Raw genomic sequence first — 15293 nt, 5'->3', positions numbered from 1 at the left:
CATACTGTAATTAATGTTAAAACGAATCAAATTTAATCATTATTTTTATACATCAGGAGTACTTTGCCCTAGAACAATATTGGATTTTTTTGATCACACATACTGTCTGTGTTATTATGTAATTTCACATAGTATAATGTAGTGTTACGCTTTTTTTTAAATTTTTTTTTTATGAATACTTTGTAGATGGGCTCCTTGTCAGAAAAATACAATGGCGCTACCCTGTAGATTTGTAAATTAACCAGTTTGGTTGAAATGCCTTATTTGAGACATGAAACATGCTACAAAATCCTGTTAAGTTTGTCTAAACCATTTGTGTAGACCAAAGAGCTGTTAAACATGAACAACTTTTAAGACTAGCAACATTGGTGTGTATATCAGGACAGCTCGTCTTTTAACTTAGTTACTTAGTAATATTAGTGCAGTGTTTTTTTTACTGAAAATGTGTTAAATCAGACTTTCTAAATGTTCCACCCAGGGTATGTTGGTGACGTAGGATTTACGGACAATATAATCTACATAGCCATATGAACACAAATACACACAAAACAATACCAAATTAAACAGGGTGTTTGTGTTAATGTAAGGCCAAAAGGGAATGTGCACAGGAGAGCAGTCAGTCTTCAGATATGCTGAAGAGGGAGAAAGTTGGCATAGGTGGAATCCTTTCTTAAATAAGTCAGTGAAGTGTGCTGATGACATTAGAGGGACATTCTGCATAAAGCTGAAAAGTGTGACCAGTGGTCCATTTTGTCTCAACGAGTCTTTAAAGCTGTATAAAGCACAATGATACTGCCCTCGCAGTTCACAAGTCTGGAGGGAAGATGAAGGCCTCTGCAGCAGTTTCTGCATCACCATCATCTTCCTCTGGTATTGCCTCCTCCCAAGTGAAAACATCTAAATTATCATGCACTGTTATAGATTCTTGTCTGCCCCCACCCATATCCCAAGGGCACAGTGCATCACGCCGAGCCAGAGGAGGGTTAACTCTCATCTCTTCTGCTGTCTGTGCGCCCGTGTCTGAAGGGTGTATCTCAATTATATCTGGGGCAGTTTGACTTGTGCTGCCTTCTGTTGCTGGTGGTGTTCCCGTATCATTTTCCCTGGGACAGACCGATTCTTGAGCACTGTCTTGCCTTTTTGAGGAGATGGCATGAGTGCAGTCTTGTGGCACAGATTGTTTGGGTGATTGTTTTGCCTCCCACGGACAGGCATCTGAGTAGACACTTTCTTGTTTCTGGAGGGTCTTCACTGGCTCACCTGTCTCCCATGGACAGACATCTGCAAGAACACTATCTTGTTTCTGCAAGGCCTTTGTTGTCTCTCCTGTCTCCCAAGGACAAACATCTGCACGGACACTTTCTTGCTTCTGCAAGGTCTTGACTGGCTCACCTGTCTCCCATGGACAAACATCTGCATGGACACTTTCTTGTTTCTGCATTGTCTTTGCTGGCTCTCCTGTCTCCCAAGGACAAACATCTGCATGGACACTTTCTTGCTTTTGCAGGGTCTTGACTGGCTCACTTGTCTCCCATGGACAAACATCTGCATGGACACTTTCTTGCTTCTGCAAGGTCTTGATTGGCTCACCTGTTTCCCATGGACAAACATCTGCATGGACACTTCCTTGTTTCTGCATTGTCTTTGCTGACTCTCCTGTCTCCCATGGACAGACATCTGCATGAACACTTTCTTGTTTCTGCATGGTCTTCGTTATGTCTTCTGTTTCCCAAGGACAAACATTTTCACGAACACCTTCTTGCTTCTGTAAGGTCTCGACTGATTCTTTTGTCTCCCATGGACAGACATCTCCACAGACACTTTCTTGTTTCTGTGTGGTCTTCACAGACTCACTTGTTTCCCATGGACACACATTTACATGAACTGGCCCCTTGTTTGTAGCTCCCACCTTCTCTTCTGACCTCCCAGAATCCTCTGCTTCCCACGGACAAATGGTTGCTTTCTTAGGCATGGTCTCTTTTAAAGACTGTCTTGTAGCATCTTTTGTATTTGGCTCAGACTCCCAAGGGCTTACTTCAGTTACAGGTGGGGGTGGTTCAGGAAAATCACTTTCATCTCGTTTCAGTATATAACTTGGTTCCTCTGAACCTGCGTCTCTCTGCATCTCTTGGTCTACTGAACTTTGTCTTGCATTAACATAAATTACCTTTTCACCATGTTTTATTGAGTCACTAGAGGTTTTGATGGATCCCTGTCTAACCTGAGAGATATTTGTGTCTAGTACATAAGAAGAGCATGCTTCAGGCTTCACATTTACCTGCTTCTGGGTGTCTTCAGACATAGGGACTTCAACATTGGTATTATATATATTGTCTTCAGTGACTCTTGATGACTCCCCATCTGTTTCCCAAGGACAGACATCAGTATGTATGCTCTTGGTTTGCAATTGCTCTACTTCCACAACCTCCCAAGGACAGACTTCAGAAATGCTGGTTTGATGAAAAGGTTTTGGGACATCCCATGGACACACTTCTGTATTAGGAACAGCCAATAATGATTTCAGTTGAAACTCAGGCGGTTTGAAGACATCATTACTTACTGTCGCAGATAGTACTTGCTTGTCACTATATTGTCTTTGTAATACACTGTCATTCAAATTCTGCTTCCTGACCTCCAAGACCACCTCCTCTGACTCCCATGGACAGATGTGAACTGGAGCAGAATGTTTGGGACTCCTTTCAGGAGAATCAGTAGATGGCAACCGTATTGCTGTTTGTTTGACAAGGCAAGGTTTTGTGCCTACGGTAGTCATAGCCCGTCTGTGTGTCTGAGGGGTACGCTTGTCTGAAGCTGCACTGCCTGGGTACAATCTCATGGATGTAGACAAAGATTTCTGTAGTGTTCCCTCCCTAACATTACTTTCTTGTAGGCTTTTCTCTCTGCTCATACTTCTTCCAACTTCTCCAATGCCTTTTGCTGCAAGGAGACTTTGGGTGGTGGAGCGGAAAGAGAAAACCTGAAAGTCCTTCGGCTTGCCGGAGATTGTGTGTGGCGACCCTGGAGCGCTACAGGAGATCAGAGGCTTGGATTTTGTAGAATCAACATCTGACTGAATACCATTCCCAGTTTCTGTTGCAAGAGGAGTAGGAGGTGGCAAGAATTCCCATGGACAAACATATTGATTCGTTGGTGACGAGGTAGCACCAGGTGATTTGGGTTCTTCTTGTTTCGAAATGGAATATGTGACATGTTTTTGGTTCTTGTTTGCAGGGAGCTCCTCTGGAACCTCCCACGGGCAGACCTCGGCCTTGTCAAATGACTCTGAGAGCAAGGCACTTGAAGTCTGCCTCTTTATATCAACATCCACAGTTAGCTGGGGCTTATCTGCTGGGGCAGCTTTGCCAGCAAGCGACACATTTCCAGTGCTTCTACAAGGAGTCACAGAGCGATGGTCATTGCGTTCTATGACACTAAGTGACTTTTGAAACCTGCTGGGCTCTGGAAGTAGAAGGTTAGTGTCTACCGATAGATTGTGGGCACTGGCAGACTTGCAGACCAGCAATGTTGCGTTGATGGATCCTGAGTCGGAATGCAGTGAAACCCTTTTCTCTTTGCTCCTTATGGAGGAGTTTAATAGGGAGATCTCCCTTTCTGGGGTACAATCATAGGCACTATGGGACTTCCGCAGCTTTGGAGAGGGCTGCATTAAAGTTTCATTCATCTTGTTAATGCTTGTGGTCTGATAACTTGTGTAATAAGATCCTGATCGGGTTATACTTCCTATTGCAGCATTGACATCCTTATCTTCACGACTGCATTGCCTGCTTAAACTTTCTGGGATCTCACTGATCCGTTTTATAAGGGACCGTCCAATGCTGAGGCGAGAACTGCGCTTCTTCGGAAGGTGGGGATTGCTGTTTGCCATCCTCTTGGTCTTGTGGACTTCCAGCTGAGAATACAGTTTCTTCAGCTCATCCTGGTGCAGAGGAGAAAAAGGGTTTCAGTTGAGGAAAGCTGGAGGGAACAGTACAGTAGGATGGTTTTTGTGATGGTATGTCCACAGCATGATGTTCAAGAGGCACCTAGTTATAGGGTAGTATTTCAGAAGAGGGCAAGTAAAGGCAGAGGAGGAGAAGAAGACCAACATCGCTAATAATTCTGTTATTTTTTTGAAAGTGATTTTTAATAATAAAATTGCTCAGGACATGTTGGCTCATGGGGACCAAGGTTTGAGTCCAACCTGGGTCTTGTCCCAATCCCATTCCCCTCTCTCTCACCCCTTGCTGTACTCTTTCCCATAAAATAAAGTCAAAAAGCTAAACTAGCTTCTTTTATCTTGTCATTATTATGTTTAGTGAATGTTTATGAAAAGTTAGTATCAAATTTTAGACTTAGTTTATATGAGTTCATTTACTGTAAAAGAAAAGGTCAAATTTATGCTTTTTATGTAATTCATAAGTATGCAATGCCATAAAGTGTTAGTGTGTTTGATTTTCTTAATATGGAAGTGTGAGCATGTGCGAGTTAGTAGGGCTGCTGCAGGGCAAGGTGTTTTACCCGAATGTCATCAGGGTCCAGGCTGTGGTCACTCCAGCAGTTTGAGTTGAAACTACTGTTGAGGTAAGAACACGAGCGTCGCAAGTCCACCTCATCCTCATATACTTCTGCAGCTATTTCCTCTCGGCCGGGCCGAGACATGTGGAGAAGCTGCAACAAACACCAATGCTGGTTTTTGCTTGGGACAGGGCTACATAACATTAATATGAGAAATGTGTGATATGTGCGCAAGTTTATCAGAAAGTACTTAATAAATAGATAGATGCTGCATCTATTTTGAATACTTATGTTATTAACTGAAAGTTAAACATTGCAAAAGTAAACAATGATACTCTCGACAGTACCTTGGGTACAAAAAGCAGGCCGAGCGTTACAGTAATTGTGACATGCGTGTGAGTGAAGAACAGCAAGAGCATCCAGTCAGGATGAATTGATGGTCTTGCAAATCTGAAAGATACAAAGACAAAGAAGTCAATAGGGCAACCCCTTATGATTAGTGTTGAATCAGAACAACTTTATTCCCCCACCTGAAAAGATGAAACGCGGAGGAGAGCAGTAGCTCATTGTGGATTGCGATGCTCATGTAACGTGGTTCGTGAAATGCTGAAGGTACCGTCTTCACTGCACTGCACAGGAAACTGCCCCAGCACAGAAATAACAGCTCCGCTGAGAGAGAAACAACTTTGTTAACTTTTAAAGCTTTTATTTGTCACATACACAAATATACACAACAGCAATAAGGCAGTGAAATATCCTGCCGTTTGTCTTTGTCCTTTGTATGAAGGGAAAAAAGGTGTAAGGACAATTAGATTTTTTTTTTAAATTTGTATTATGTAAATCATAAATATCATGTTTTCTTAGGATTACTCCATTTGGTCCAAACGAAAGTTGCTTTTCCAAGGTCGAAATATACATTTTGAAATAAATCACTTGGTTATGAGGGTTTATGGTATAATTTAGGGTTTTATTACTCTCCGTGATATAATTTCCTGTTTTATGGTTTGCTTGTCAAATGAAATAGTTTTAACTACATGCCAACCAAACTTAGTTCTTTTCCCAAAAATGTTACTCTTTAAACGAGACTTAAATAAATATGATCTATAGACAGTTGCATCAGTTTTAACTTTGAGCCCATTGTTGCTTTTTAATGTAAAAAATATTATACATTTATTATTTGTTGTGGTGTGTTATTAGTATGGTAGGTAGTGGTTAATGCTGAATCATATCCAATGACAGTGGTTAACGGTGTTCAAATCATCAGCTAAATGCTTCAAAGAACATTAAATTAAATTATCCAGGACCATTCATCCTTTCATTTGTCTGATCTACTAATGTGCCCCAGTTTCAGTTAATCTCTCTGCCAGACACTCAAGAAAACCGATGGACTACTGCCACCGGTCAAAAATGACATCACTTGCCCACAGCCATCATGTAGTCCCACCGGTCCAGGTCGCAGACATTGAAGCCTTGTCCTTCTGAGGTGGTGGAAATGATCAGCAGTGGAACATTCCTGTCTCGATTCTGAAGGACGCCCACGGTCCACGCACACAGGAACCAGCTGACAGTAAGCACTATAACTCCCAGCATCCTCAGCACACCTGTGGTAGTGATGTATGGCACTCTCTGAGCCGTACGCGACAGAAACACCTTCAGAACCCTGGAAACACATGTGACCATGTAGGCTGATTCATTTTGAGAGTTTCAGGTTTATCAGGTATTTTTGCCTTAACAGGTATCCAACCCCTGTTGGATCCAATCATGTGAACTCATTTATAGCCTAATAAAAGCCGTTTTATTTTACATGGAATGGGCCAACTCATTGAGGAACATTATGAATATTGTTATTAGGGGTTCAAGCGCGCAGTGCTGAAACCCTATTTGAGATAAAAAGTCGCAATTACCTTGTTTTATTTTTTATTCAGTGGCAGAAACGGGCTTCCATATTGTACCGACATGCTGACATCCTAAATTGATCAACTAATTTTATAAGCTTTTTTATAAACAATTACGTTTATCTTTATCTCCTGTGATGCATAGCTGAATTTTCAGAAGCCATTACTCCAGTGTCACATGATCTTGAATCATTCTAATATGCTGATTTGCTTCTTATCGATTTTGAAAACAGTTACTCTGCTTAATTTTTTGCATGGAGCGGCTCAACTCATCCTGGTAGGCAGCCTGTTATTTCTAGAATGGCAGCCGGACTTCAAAAACACAAATGAAATTACTGAGTGAATTTTTAAATGCCTTGAGATAGCATCTTATTTTGCAACATTTCATCTGACGGATGTGCAGGTGAGACAGATGGAAGGGAGGGCTGAGTTTGATAAATCTCATATGACAGAAGTGCTACAGACCGGTACATCTTGAGCGTCACAGTTCCATAAACAACGGCGAAGCCAAGCAGACGGACCCAGCGGAGCAGAATACACCGGAAAGTGCTGGGTTTGAAGTATAAAATGAAGACCTGAAAACACAGTTTTTATGCTTGTAAAAATACAGTAATATTGTGAAATATGATTACAATTTTAATTTGCTTTTTAAATATATTTTAAAATGTAATTTATTCCTGTGATGCAAAGCTAAATTTTCATGATCATTACTCCAGTCTTCAGTGTCACATGGTCCTTCAGAAATCATTCTAATTTGCTGTTGAAGAAACATTTTTTGATCATCAATATTGAAATCAGTAGTGCTTAACATTTTGGTGGAAACTGACATATGTTTTTTTTTTTTTATCAGGATTCTTTGAATAGAAAGAAAAAGGCCAGAATTGATTTGAAATATAAATAATTTGTGACATTATTAATGTGTTTACTGTCACATTCAGTATGCATCCTTTGATGCATCTTTGCTAAATAAGTGTTAATTACTTTACGCAAACTTTTGAATGGTGCTGTATTTGTCAGCAAATGTTTAAGAAGGTGTTTCGTCTTAAATGTGATTTTGTTTGCATAATAACCTCACTTATATCCTAATTCATAGTTTTGTAGCATAATTACTATAGTTAATTTGTTATTGCAGTTGGTTAACCTAGTAACAACCATAAATTGTGTAATTTTTTTATCATTTTCTGCCTTCTAAGTGCAAGCCAGCCGTTATGATTTCAACTGCAGTCCAGTAATCTGAAAAGAAGATTTGAATCACACACTCACTGGGAAGTAAAGCAACAGAGAGCCACACAGGATCATCTCCAGCAGCAAAAGCCCCGACGATCGGATCCGCTGAGAGATAGAAAGATGGAGAGAAGAAACGGGTGAGAAGTGGAGAGGGGAAGCTGAGGTGAAATTACTAAAGCTGTCAAGCATGCATGAAGTTTGTGTACATGTGGGACCTGTTTGAGTGTGTCTGAAATGATGCATCGAAACACATAGTACCATAATATGTAAGATATATATATACACGGTATATATAGCATATCTGATTAATCGTGCTAAAAATGTACCTTGGTTCTCCTGCACTGATATGCCACCAGCATGCTGATAAGCACAAGGAGCATGAAAAGGCCCTGCACAGCCAGGACACCCGTCCTCAGAAGCCAGTTTTCTTGCACCCAACACGGAGCTCCATCCTCGCACTCATCACAGCCGGGCCAACAGGGCAGACACACAGGGACTTCTGGGTAACAAGCTCGGGTACAATTCACACGGTTGTTCCCTGTAACACCATATTACCCTCATTATCTTATTCTGCAAATGAACCAATTTTAAATGAACTAAAAAAGCTAATTAAATAATAATAATAATATATTAAATTAAGAAAATGATTTTTTTAAAATGAAAATATCAATATTAAATGAATTTAAAAAGCAAAATAAATAATAACAATATGTGTGTGTATGTATGTGTGTATATATATATATATATATATACACACACATATTTGTATGAATAATAGATAAAGAAATAAATAAAAGCAGCTGATCCTGACAGTCAATCATTTAATTTTTAACATTTGATTTTAAGTCAATACTCTAACCTAGAACAATCATACAGCTTAATTACAAAGAATTTACTTTGGTCAAACATCGTGTCAAAGCTAATCTTTTACTGCCTTTCTACTATAACTTTGATCATTGTCCAATCATTAATAAATAAATAAAACCTAAACTGCAGCTAACTTGACAATCAGTGATTAATAAGCAGTTGTTGATTTTTATTTTTAATTTACATTTTTAGCATCTAATTTTAAATAAATACTTTCAGCTATAATGATCATACAGCTTAATTTCCTAGTAAAGAAGTAATACATATTTAAATACATTATTTCATACTACATATAGTTCAAATCTGTTAAAGGGGTGGTTGATTGCGATTTCACTTTTTTAACGTTAGTTAGTGTGTAATGTTGCTGTTTGAGCATAAACAATATCTGCGAAGTTTCGTCGCTGAAAGTTCAATGCAAACAGAGATATTGTCTTTTAAAATTCTGGCAGTTTAATGCCTACAAAAAACGGCTCGAAGGGACTACAATGAGTTGCTTCCCGGGTTTGTGACATCACAAACCCTGATAAAGCCCACCCCCGGGAACATGCAACAAAGGGGTCGGGGCCGTGTTGTGCTGCTTTAGAGAAGAGGAAGAGAAAACTAGAGGTGCACGTAAAAATCTATTCATATATGAATCGCGATCCTGTCTTCTAATGGATTCACAAGATTCATAATCAGTGTTCTAAAGCAGCGGTTCTTAATACTGTTCCTCGTGTTCCCCTGCTCTGCACACGCTCTGCATCTCTCTCTCTCGCTCTCTCTCTCAATCTCTCATTCAGATCATCAGCTCAGCTCAAACAATGAACTGTTGCGTGTGTTTGCCGTACTGTATTAAAGCTTTAATCAGGTTAAAACCGTATATTAGAAGCTAACAGAAGCAGTAGCATTTACAAATAACAGCGTAACATGCCGCTGAGGTGAGGGGCGGGACGATTAGACGTGCACTAGAGGCGGTTTAGCCAATCATAACACACTGGACTAGCTAACCAATCAGAGCCCATCTAGTATTTCTGAGGGAGGGGCTTCATAAAACCAGGAAATCATCAGAGCGTTTATAGGAGAAGGGATAGAGTGGTGTGGAATAAAGGTAAATTATGTGAAAAATAATGCACTTTTTTAAAAACTAAGCATTAACACATGTTAGACTGCACCCCATAAACACAATCAAGCGTAGAAAAAAAACAGTCAACCACCCCTTTAACATATTTACTGACATATCACTTGAGACTTACTGATATATAAATTATCATTAAACTTTATTTGGAGTACTACTTGTGCACAATGCACATTTCTTAATATTAAGCCTAAAATGTGTTTTAATGTCACTATTGATGAGGATAGTATCATATTTTAGTGATCAATAATTTGGCAGACTTAGTATACTAAAAGTACAATTGCAAGTTTTAATTCAAAATCCATTTTAGTATATTTATTTTTCACTAGGGTTATCAAAAATACAAATAACTTAAGTTTAATAAATAATTCAGGTACTCTTATAAGTCACCATGTTAGCTATATATTATCCAATAAAATAAGACTGAAGCCACTGTAGACTCACTGTCTCTGTGACTGATTTTTGATCGTTTCAAGATTCTTACTTTTGTTTTCTGTGTCTGGATTTGGACTGTAGTAGCCCTTTTTACATCGGCAGCAGTACTGGCCCATCCGGAAGCCCTGTTGCGGGATGGATTCACACTGAGGGGAAGAGAAAGAAAGAGACATGACGTCTGCTCACCTGTTTACCTTCAGCGGTAAGCAAATGTCTTGCTCCCAGAAAGGAGAAATCAACACTGATGTTCCTGGGTGAGCATCACGGGATTATCAACCTAATCCTTCAGATCATCCTGCACCCAGTGCTCACATCTTTAAATAGAAGGTCTGGATGAAAGTGGGAGAAAACCGGAAATGGTAAACGTATATAACAATCCAGCAAAATAACGAGCAAAGCAGGTGATGTACTAATGGATTTAAAACTTAATATCTAGATAATATACATAGAGAGATGCCAGATCTGATGGCAACAGGCTTAATGAAACAGTGAGTGGTTTTAAAGTTAAAAGAATAGTTCATGCAGAAATAAAAACTCCTCATGTCATTCCAAACCTGTATGAGTTTCTTCAGTGGAGCACAAAAGAAGATATTTTGAAGAATGTTGGTAACCAAACAGTTTTGGTTATCATTGACTTCCACTGTAATTTGTCGTCTTTTATGTTGAAAGTCATACAGGTTTGGAACAACGTAAGCGGGAGTAAATGAAATAATTATTATTTTTGGTCCAGGTATACATTTTTTAAGGCGCATCAATCCAAAAAAAACTGATATTGTGATGTAATTTGCAGGAAGAATATTAGAGGAAACCATAGCTGGTAACAAAATTCAATTGCTAACATTATAGATTGCAGTGGAGAATCAAACATGCTCACAGAGAAACAAAAAAATAAATCACTTCACCGCGTTTTGAGTGGATCTCTGAATGTGTTTTGGCCCTGCTTGTCCCTGGTTAGTGAAATCCACCCATGCAAAAACAGCCTATTATACTGTATATTGCTGCATTCGTTGTGGGTTAAAGTTTCTCTTTTTTTCTTTCATTTTGACAATGAAAACACGATGAACTAACAATCTTACAGCATTTTAGTAATCTAAATATACTAATATGTTTTAATACTAAACACCGAGACATTCTTCAAAATATCTTTTTTATGTTTCGCACAACAAAGGAAAGTCTTAAAAGTTTGGAATAACGCAAGGGAAATCAATGATGACAGAGTTTTCATTTTTGGTCGAGCTATCCCTTTAAATAATGTTAATAAGTTGAATCTTATTGTGAAGTGTTGATTAAACTTGATGACACTGGAAGCCCTTGGTGCCTGCAGTAAGTCCTACATGAGATGATTGAATTTGTGCTCAGTGTACAGTACACTCACCTCCATGCTGGTCCGATTACATTGATGTGTGTTTGCAAACCAGAAGTCTCCACTGGCACACTGATCCACATTGAATCCCTGGATGTTGACGTCGACACGGATAACACCCCTACACCACCAAAGCAAAGATACACTAATGATGGAAGACTTGAAATTAAATTAATCGGATAGTTCACCCAAAAATGGACATTCTGCTGTGTCGTTCCAAATCTGACGAGTTTCTTTTTTCAATGAAATACAAAAGAAGATCGTTTATGTCTATAAAATATGGAATTGTTCCTTTTCATTGTATGGACAAAAAACATTCTTCCAAATATCTTCTTTTGTATTTCACAGGTGAATAATGAATGTCCATTTTTAAACGAATTATCCCTTCAAGTGAACTGACACTAAGAAATATTTTAAAGACATTATGAGTACACAAACTTGAACACACAAAAATGAGAAACCATTTCAGCACTCACCGGAACTCTGGGCTGAGGTCTGGCTTTAACCCATAAAATGGCATTGAGAGACTGAGTAACCACCCTGGCAAAAAACGGCCATCAATGCACTCAAGGAAAGGGGCTTCGCCCCACTGAACCCCACTGCTATTGATCACATAACTATCCCCACGTGCCCACTTGGGAGTGTCTAGGGTGCTTAGGTCATTTAAAAGAACCCGTTTTGTCAAGGCATGGAGGGGTGGAGAGCTAGACTTAAACATATCGAACCAGCTCTGGTCAGGTGCAGGAGGATGGAAGCTGCTCCAGGCAGATGTCAGGTCCTGCAGAAGAATGTCCTGGGTTGTGCCTTTGGAGGCACGGAGCACCAGTTGGGGCTGTTGGATCGTGGGGTCGGCGTCGAATGTTAGAAAAGCTCGTCTGACCAGCCCCGGCCTGTCCCCTTCAAGCATGGCCCGCACCAGTGCATGGTACCACTCGATATCCTCTCGTACACTCGTTTCTCTCAGCTCACTAGCTTGGAATATCAGGTTGAGAAAGTTGGCAGCATTTGTCAGAGATGCTATGGCTTGGTGCAAGAGAGGGAGAAGGTCTCTAGGCGGAGATCCCAGTCGAACAGGCAGCTGGAAACTCCGTGTGCAGGTAGAGGCAGCCAAAGAAGGCGAATTGCCAGTGTAGATGTAGCTCTCCGCGGCAGACTGGTCCTCCTCCGTGCTCGCTTTTACTGGAGCCGGACTGGTAGGTCGAGCACTGGAAGACGAGTTCTTCCCTGCTACAGTATTTGGGTCAGTAAGACAAGGAGTTGGGGTGAACTCCAACCTGGACGTGTCCTCAAGTTCAGACACAGTGGTGAGCTGAGCAGAGAGCAGGATGGGAAGTAGCAGCAGTAGAGGTAGCAGACCAACACACAGGCCCATCTTTGAAGCAACTGCTCCTCCAATGCTTTTTGTGAAGGTAAAGATCAGCTTTGTGCTTACTCACATCCTGAAAGATGGTTGGCCTTCTTTTCTTCTCTATCCCTGGTTTTGTTTCTTCTCTCCTCTTCTTGTTAGCTGATTGACAGGTGTCAGTGGTGATAGAGTTCAACTGCACTTTGCTGCCAACAGCGTCTTGGTTTCACACACAGATAAGTGTGCATTCATACACGGACTGACATGCACTATTCATTTTCGAAGGTGAAGGAGAAGCTCAAAGAGCAGGCGATGCTTAAACTCCATGTGTCCTGCAATCAGTGGGTCAGGTCCACCCTGGATGCGACGATGCTGGAACCTGCAAGAAACTGGAGTGAGAAACAGAGATCAACGAGAAACCGTCAACATACCCTTGTTTCTCTCTCTGCTTACCTGTTCACTCACTCTGCAGCCCTCCTGTAAATCTCTCCCTCTCTCCCATCTCTCCCAATCTCCCGGTAGTGGTGAGCGCTGAGAGTGGCACATCTGTTAATGTTGGATTGTTATGATGAGTGTATGTGCATGAGGATGGGCTGATGGATGAGAGGATGGGAGGGTAATCCTCTGTGTTGGGGTATGCATCAGAATCTCACCGCTTTGTGGATTAACCCAACACTCCCCGGCTGGGTCAGTCATGAGTGGTCTTTGCGTGCGACTTTCTGCATCTGTGAATATGTGCATGCAGCGGTTTACAAGTCTGCATCTGCCTGGCAGATAAAGTGCACTGAAATGTTAATCTCGGATAGACAAACTGCGTTCTGAAGTGCCAAACGTTTGGTGCAACAATCAGGGAAATTAAAAAAATGAAGGAAGAAGAAAACATGTTCCACATGTGTTCTACATGAATGAACGTCTGTCAGATCTCTCTCTCTCTCTGTGTGTGTGTGTGTGTGTGTGTGTGAGAGAGAGAGAGAGAGAGAGAGACAGAAAGATGATTCAGACAAATCCAGTCATACTGGGTAATGCAGGCAAATCCTTGTTTTGGTGCCATGGCAACAGGGTTCTGAGATTCAACACTCATTCCTGTGGGGCCCCACCCCCACTCAGGACTGCAGAGGCTGTGGCTGTGTGTATACACATATGTGCATCTATATACACGCACACAATAATCAAAAAAATAAATTGTGTAAATGTTTTTAATGGATGGATGTGTGTTCAGCTTTGTGCGCAGTTCTATGCATTTAATTGGAGAGGATGTAGTCAACGCATGTAATATTTCTCTGACAACGTTCTGTGAAAACACATTTTCTTCTGGATATTTGTGTAAACCCATAACTAATAAAATCCACGCTTCATGTTATGAGATGGCAGGTTTTAAAGGGCTCTTGTGGGCATGTGTAAATGTTTGTGTACAGCGACACCATTCGGTCCATCAATGAAATCGCATTTCACAAATACTGCGCGGATGAAAAGTCTTGACCACAGAACAATGGGTGAATGTAAACAATAACTATTGAATATCTATATGCCTTTTAATAGCCATATACATACGTACAATGATCTATAGGCGTAGATGACATGCAATACTTTGGAAAGATGACGCGTCCTGCAGTTTGACATGCTATGTTCCATCTAAAACTAAAATGAATTTTGCTCAATTATTGGGCTATAACATTAATTGAAATGCATTAAATGAAAACCCTGGCATTTAAATGTATATAAACCTTGTTGGTTAAATACCCCATATTATGCGTTAATAATACGAACACAAATAAAATAAAACCAATGCATTTTTTGTTTAATTAAGTTTATGTATATTATACATGCTACATAATATTATGCATAGCATGATATTTGATATTCTCTTGATTGTAGGCCTTGTGTTTGACACAATGCTTTACGTTTTTAGTAGCTATATGAGGATGAGAGTCATTATTCAAATGATGATATCATGCAAGTCATTTGTCTTTGACTTATAACGCAACCGATTTGCAGGGAGAGTTTCGCTGGCGCTGGAATCGTGCGGAAAGGCGATGCCACTACAATTGATGCATCACAAACATCAGAGGGTAAGGCCATCTTCCAGACAACAGCGCGGTAAATGACATGAAAGCACCGTTTCAGCTCATAGCCTGCAGCCAACTGGACAGCAATGGCACCGATAAGACCAAACGCGAAACGCATCGAATTTGCGGAAGTGAGCGAGCGGGTGGGGCCTCGACAGTAATGTGACCACAGACGCCGTTAGGATTGCGTGAAACGAAGCGTTATGTATGACCCTACAAATACCCGTGGAGGGTTTTAAGGCCGGACGCGAAATGAGACGAGGACGTGCGCAATGTTGAAGGAACGACTGAAATAGAGTTTATATGCACTAATTGTCTGGCGCTGAATGAGGGGGCTAACTAACTAACTAACTAACACCAAGAGGATTTACCATCATCATCACCACCATCATCACACGAGCGAGATCTCATGACTGGAAGCAATGTGAAACGCTGATATCGCTCATTCCTTCAGTATATTGAGGAA

General features: G+C 40.6%; 1 protein-coding gene across 1 annotated transcript; it reads right to left on the bottom strand.

The window, feature by feature from the left end:
- Nucleotides 1-145: 145 nt before the first annotated feature.
- On the bottom strand, nt 146-13295 carry LOC107562070 (probable G-protein coupled receptor 179). The gene is made up of 12 exons (XM_016246630.1): nt 13215-13295; nt 11893-13140; nt 11429-11537; nt 10103-10199; nt 7964-8175; nt 7674-7742; nt 6876-6985; nt 5937-6175; nt 5046-5184; nt 4863-4965; nt 4519-4668; nt 146-3937 (listed from the first exon to the last, which is right to left on the bottom strand). Exons 2-12 carry the CDS (start codon nt 12786-12788, stop codon nt 806-808), a joined length of 5256 nt encoding a protein of 1751 aa, XP_016102116.1. The 5' UTR covers nt 12789-13140; nt 13215-13295; the 3' UTR covers nt 146-805.
- Between the last annotated feature and the right edge of the window lie 1998 nt (nt 13296-15293).

This window comes from Sinocyclocheilus grahami, unplaced genomic scaffold (assembly GCF_001515645.1).
Source record: "Sinocyclocheilus grahami isolate Dianchi unplaced genomic scaffold, SAMN03320097.WGS_v1.1 scaffold804.1, whole genome shotgun sequence".
Taxonomy (NCBI): Eukaryota; Metazoa; Chordata; class Actinopteri; order Cypriniformes; family Cyprinidae; genus Sinocyclocheilus; species Sinocyclocheilus grahami.
Note: the sequence above shows the minus strand (reverse complement) of the source record. Positions and strands in the feature narration are given on the sequence as shown.

Coding starts and splice junctions, on each gene's coding strand:
- LOC107562070 (XM_016246630.1), bottom strand. CDS start 12,788: ATGGGCCTGTGTGTTGGTCTGCTACCTCTACTGCTGCTACTTCCCATC. Junction 7,743..7,963: donor ATCAGTGCAGGAGAACCAAG/GTACATTTTTAG, acceptor TCTATCTCTCAG/CGGATCCGATCGTCGGGGCT. Junction 6,986..7,673: donor CTCTGTTGCTTTACTTCCCA/GTGAGTGTGTGA, acceptor CTGTGTTTTCAG/GTCTTCATTTTATACTTCAA.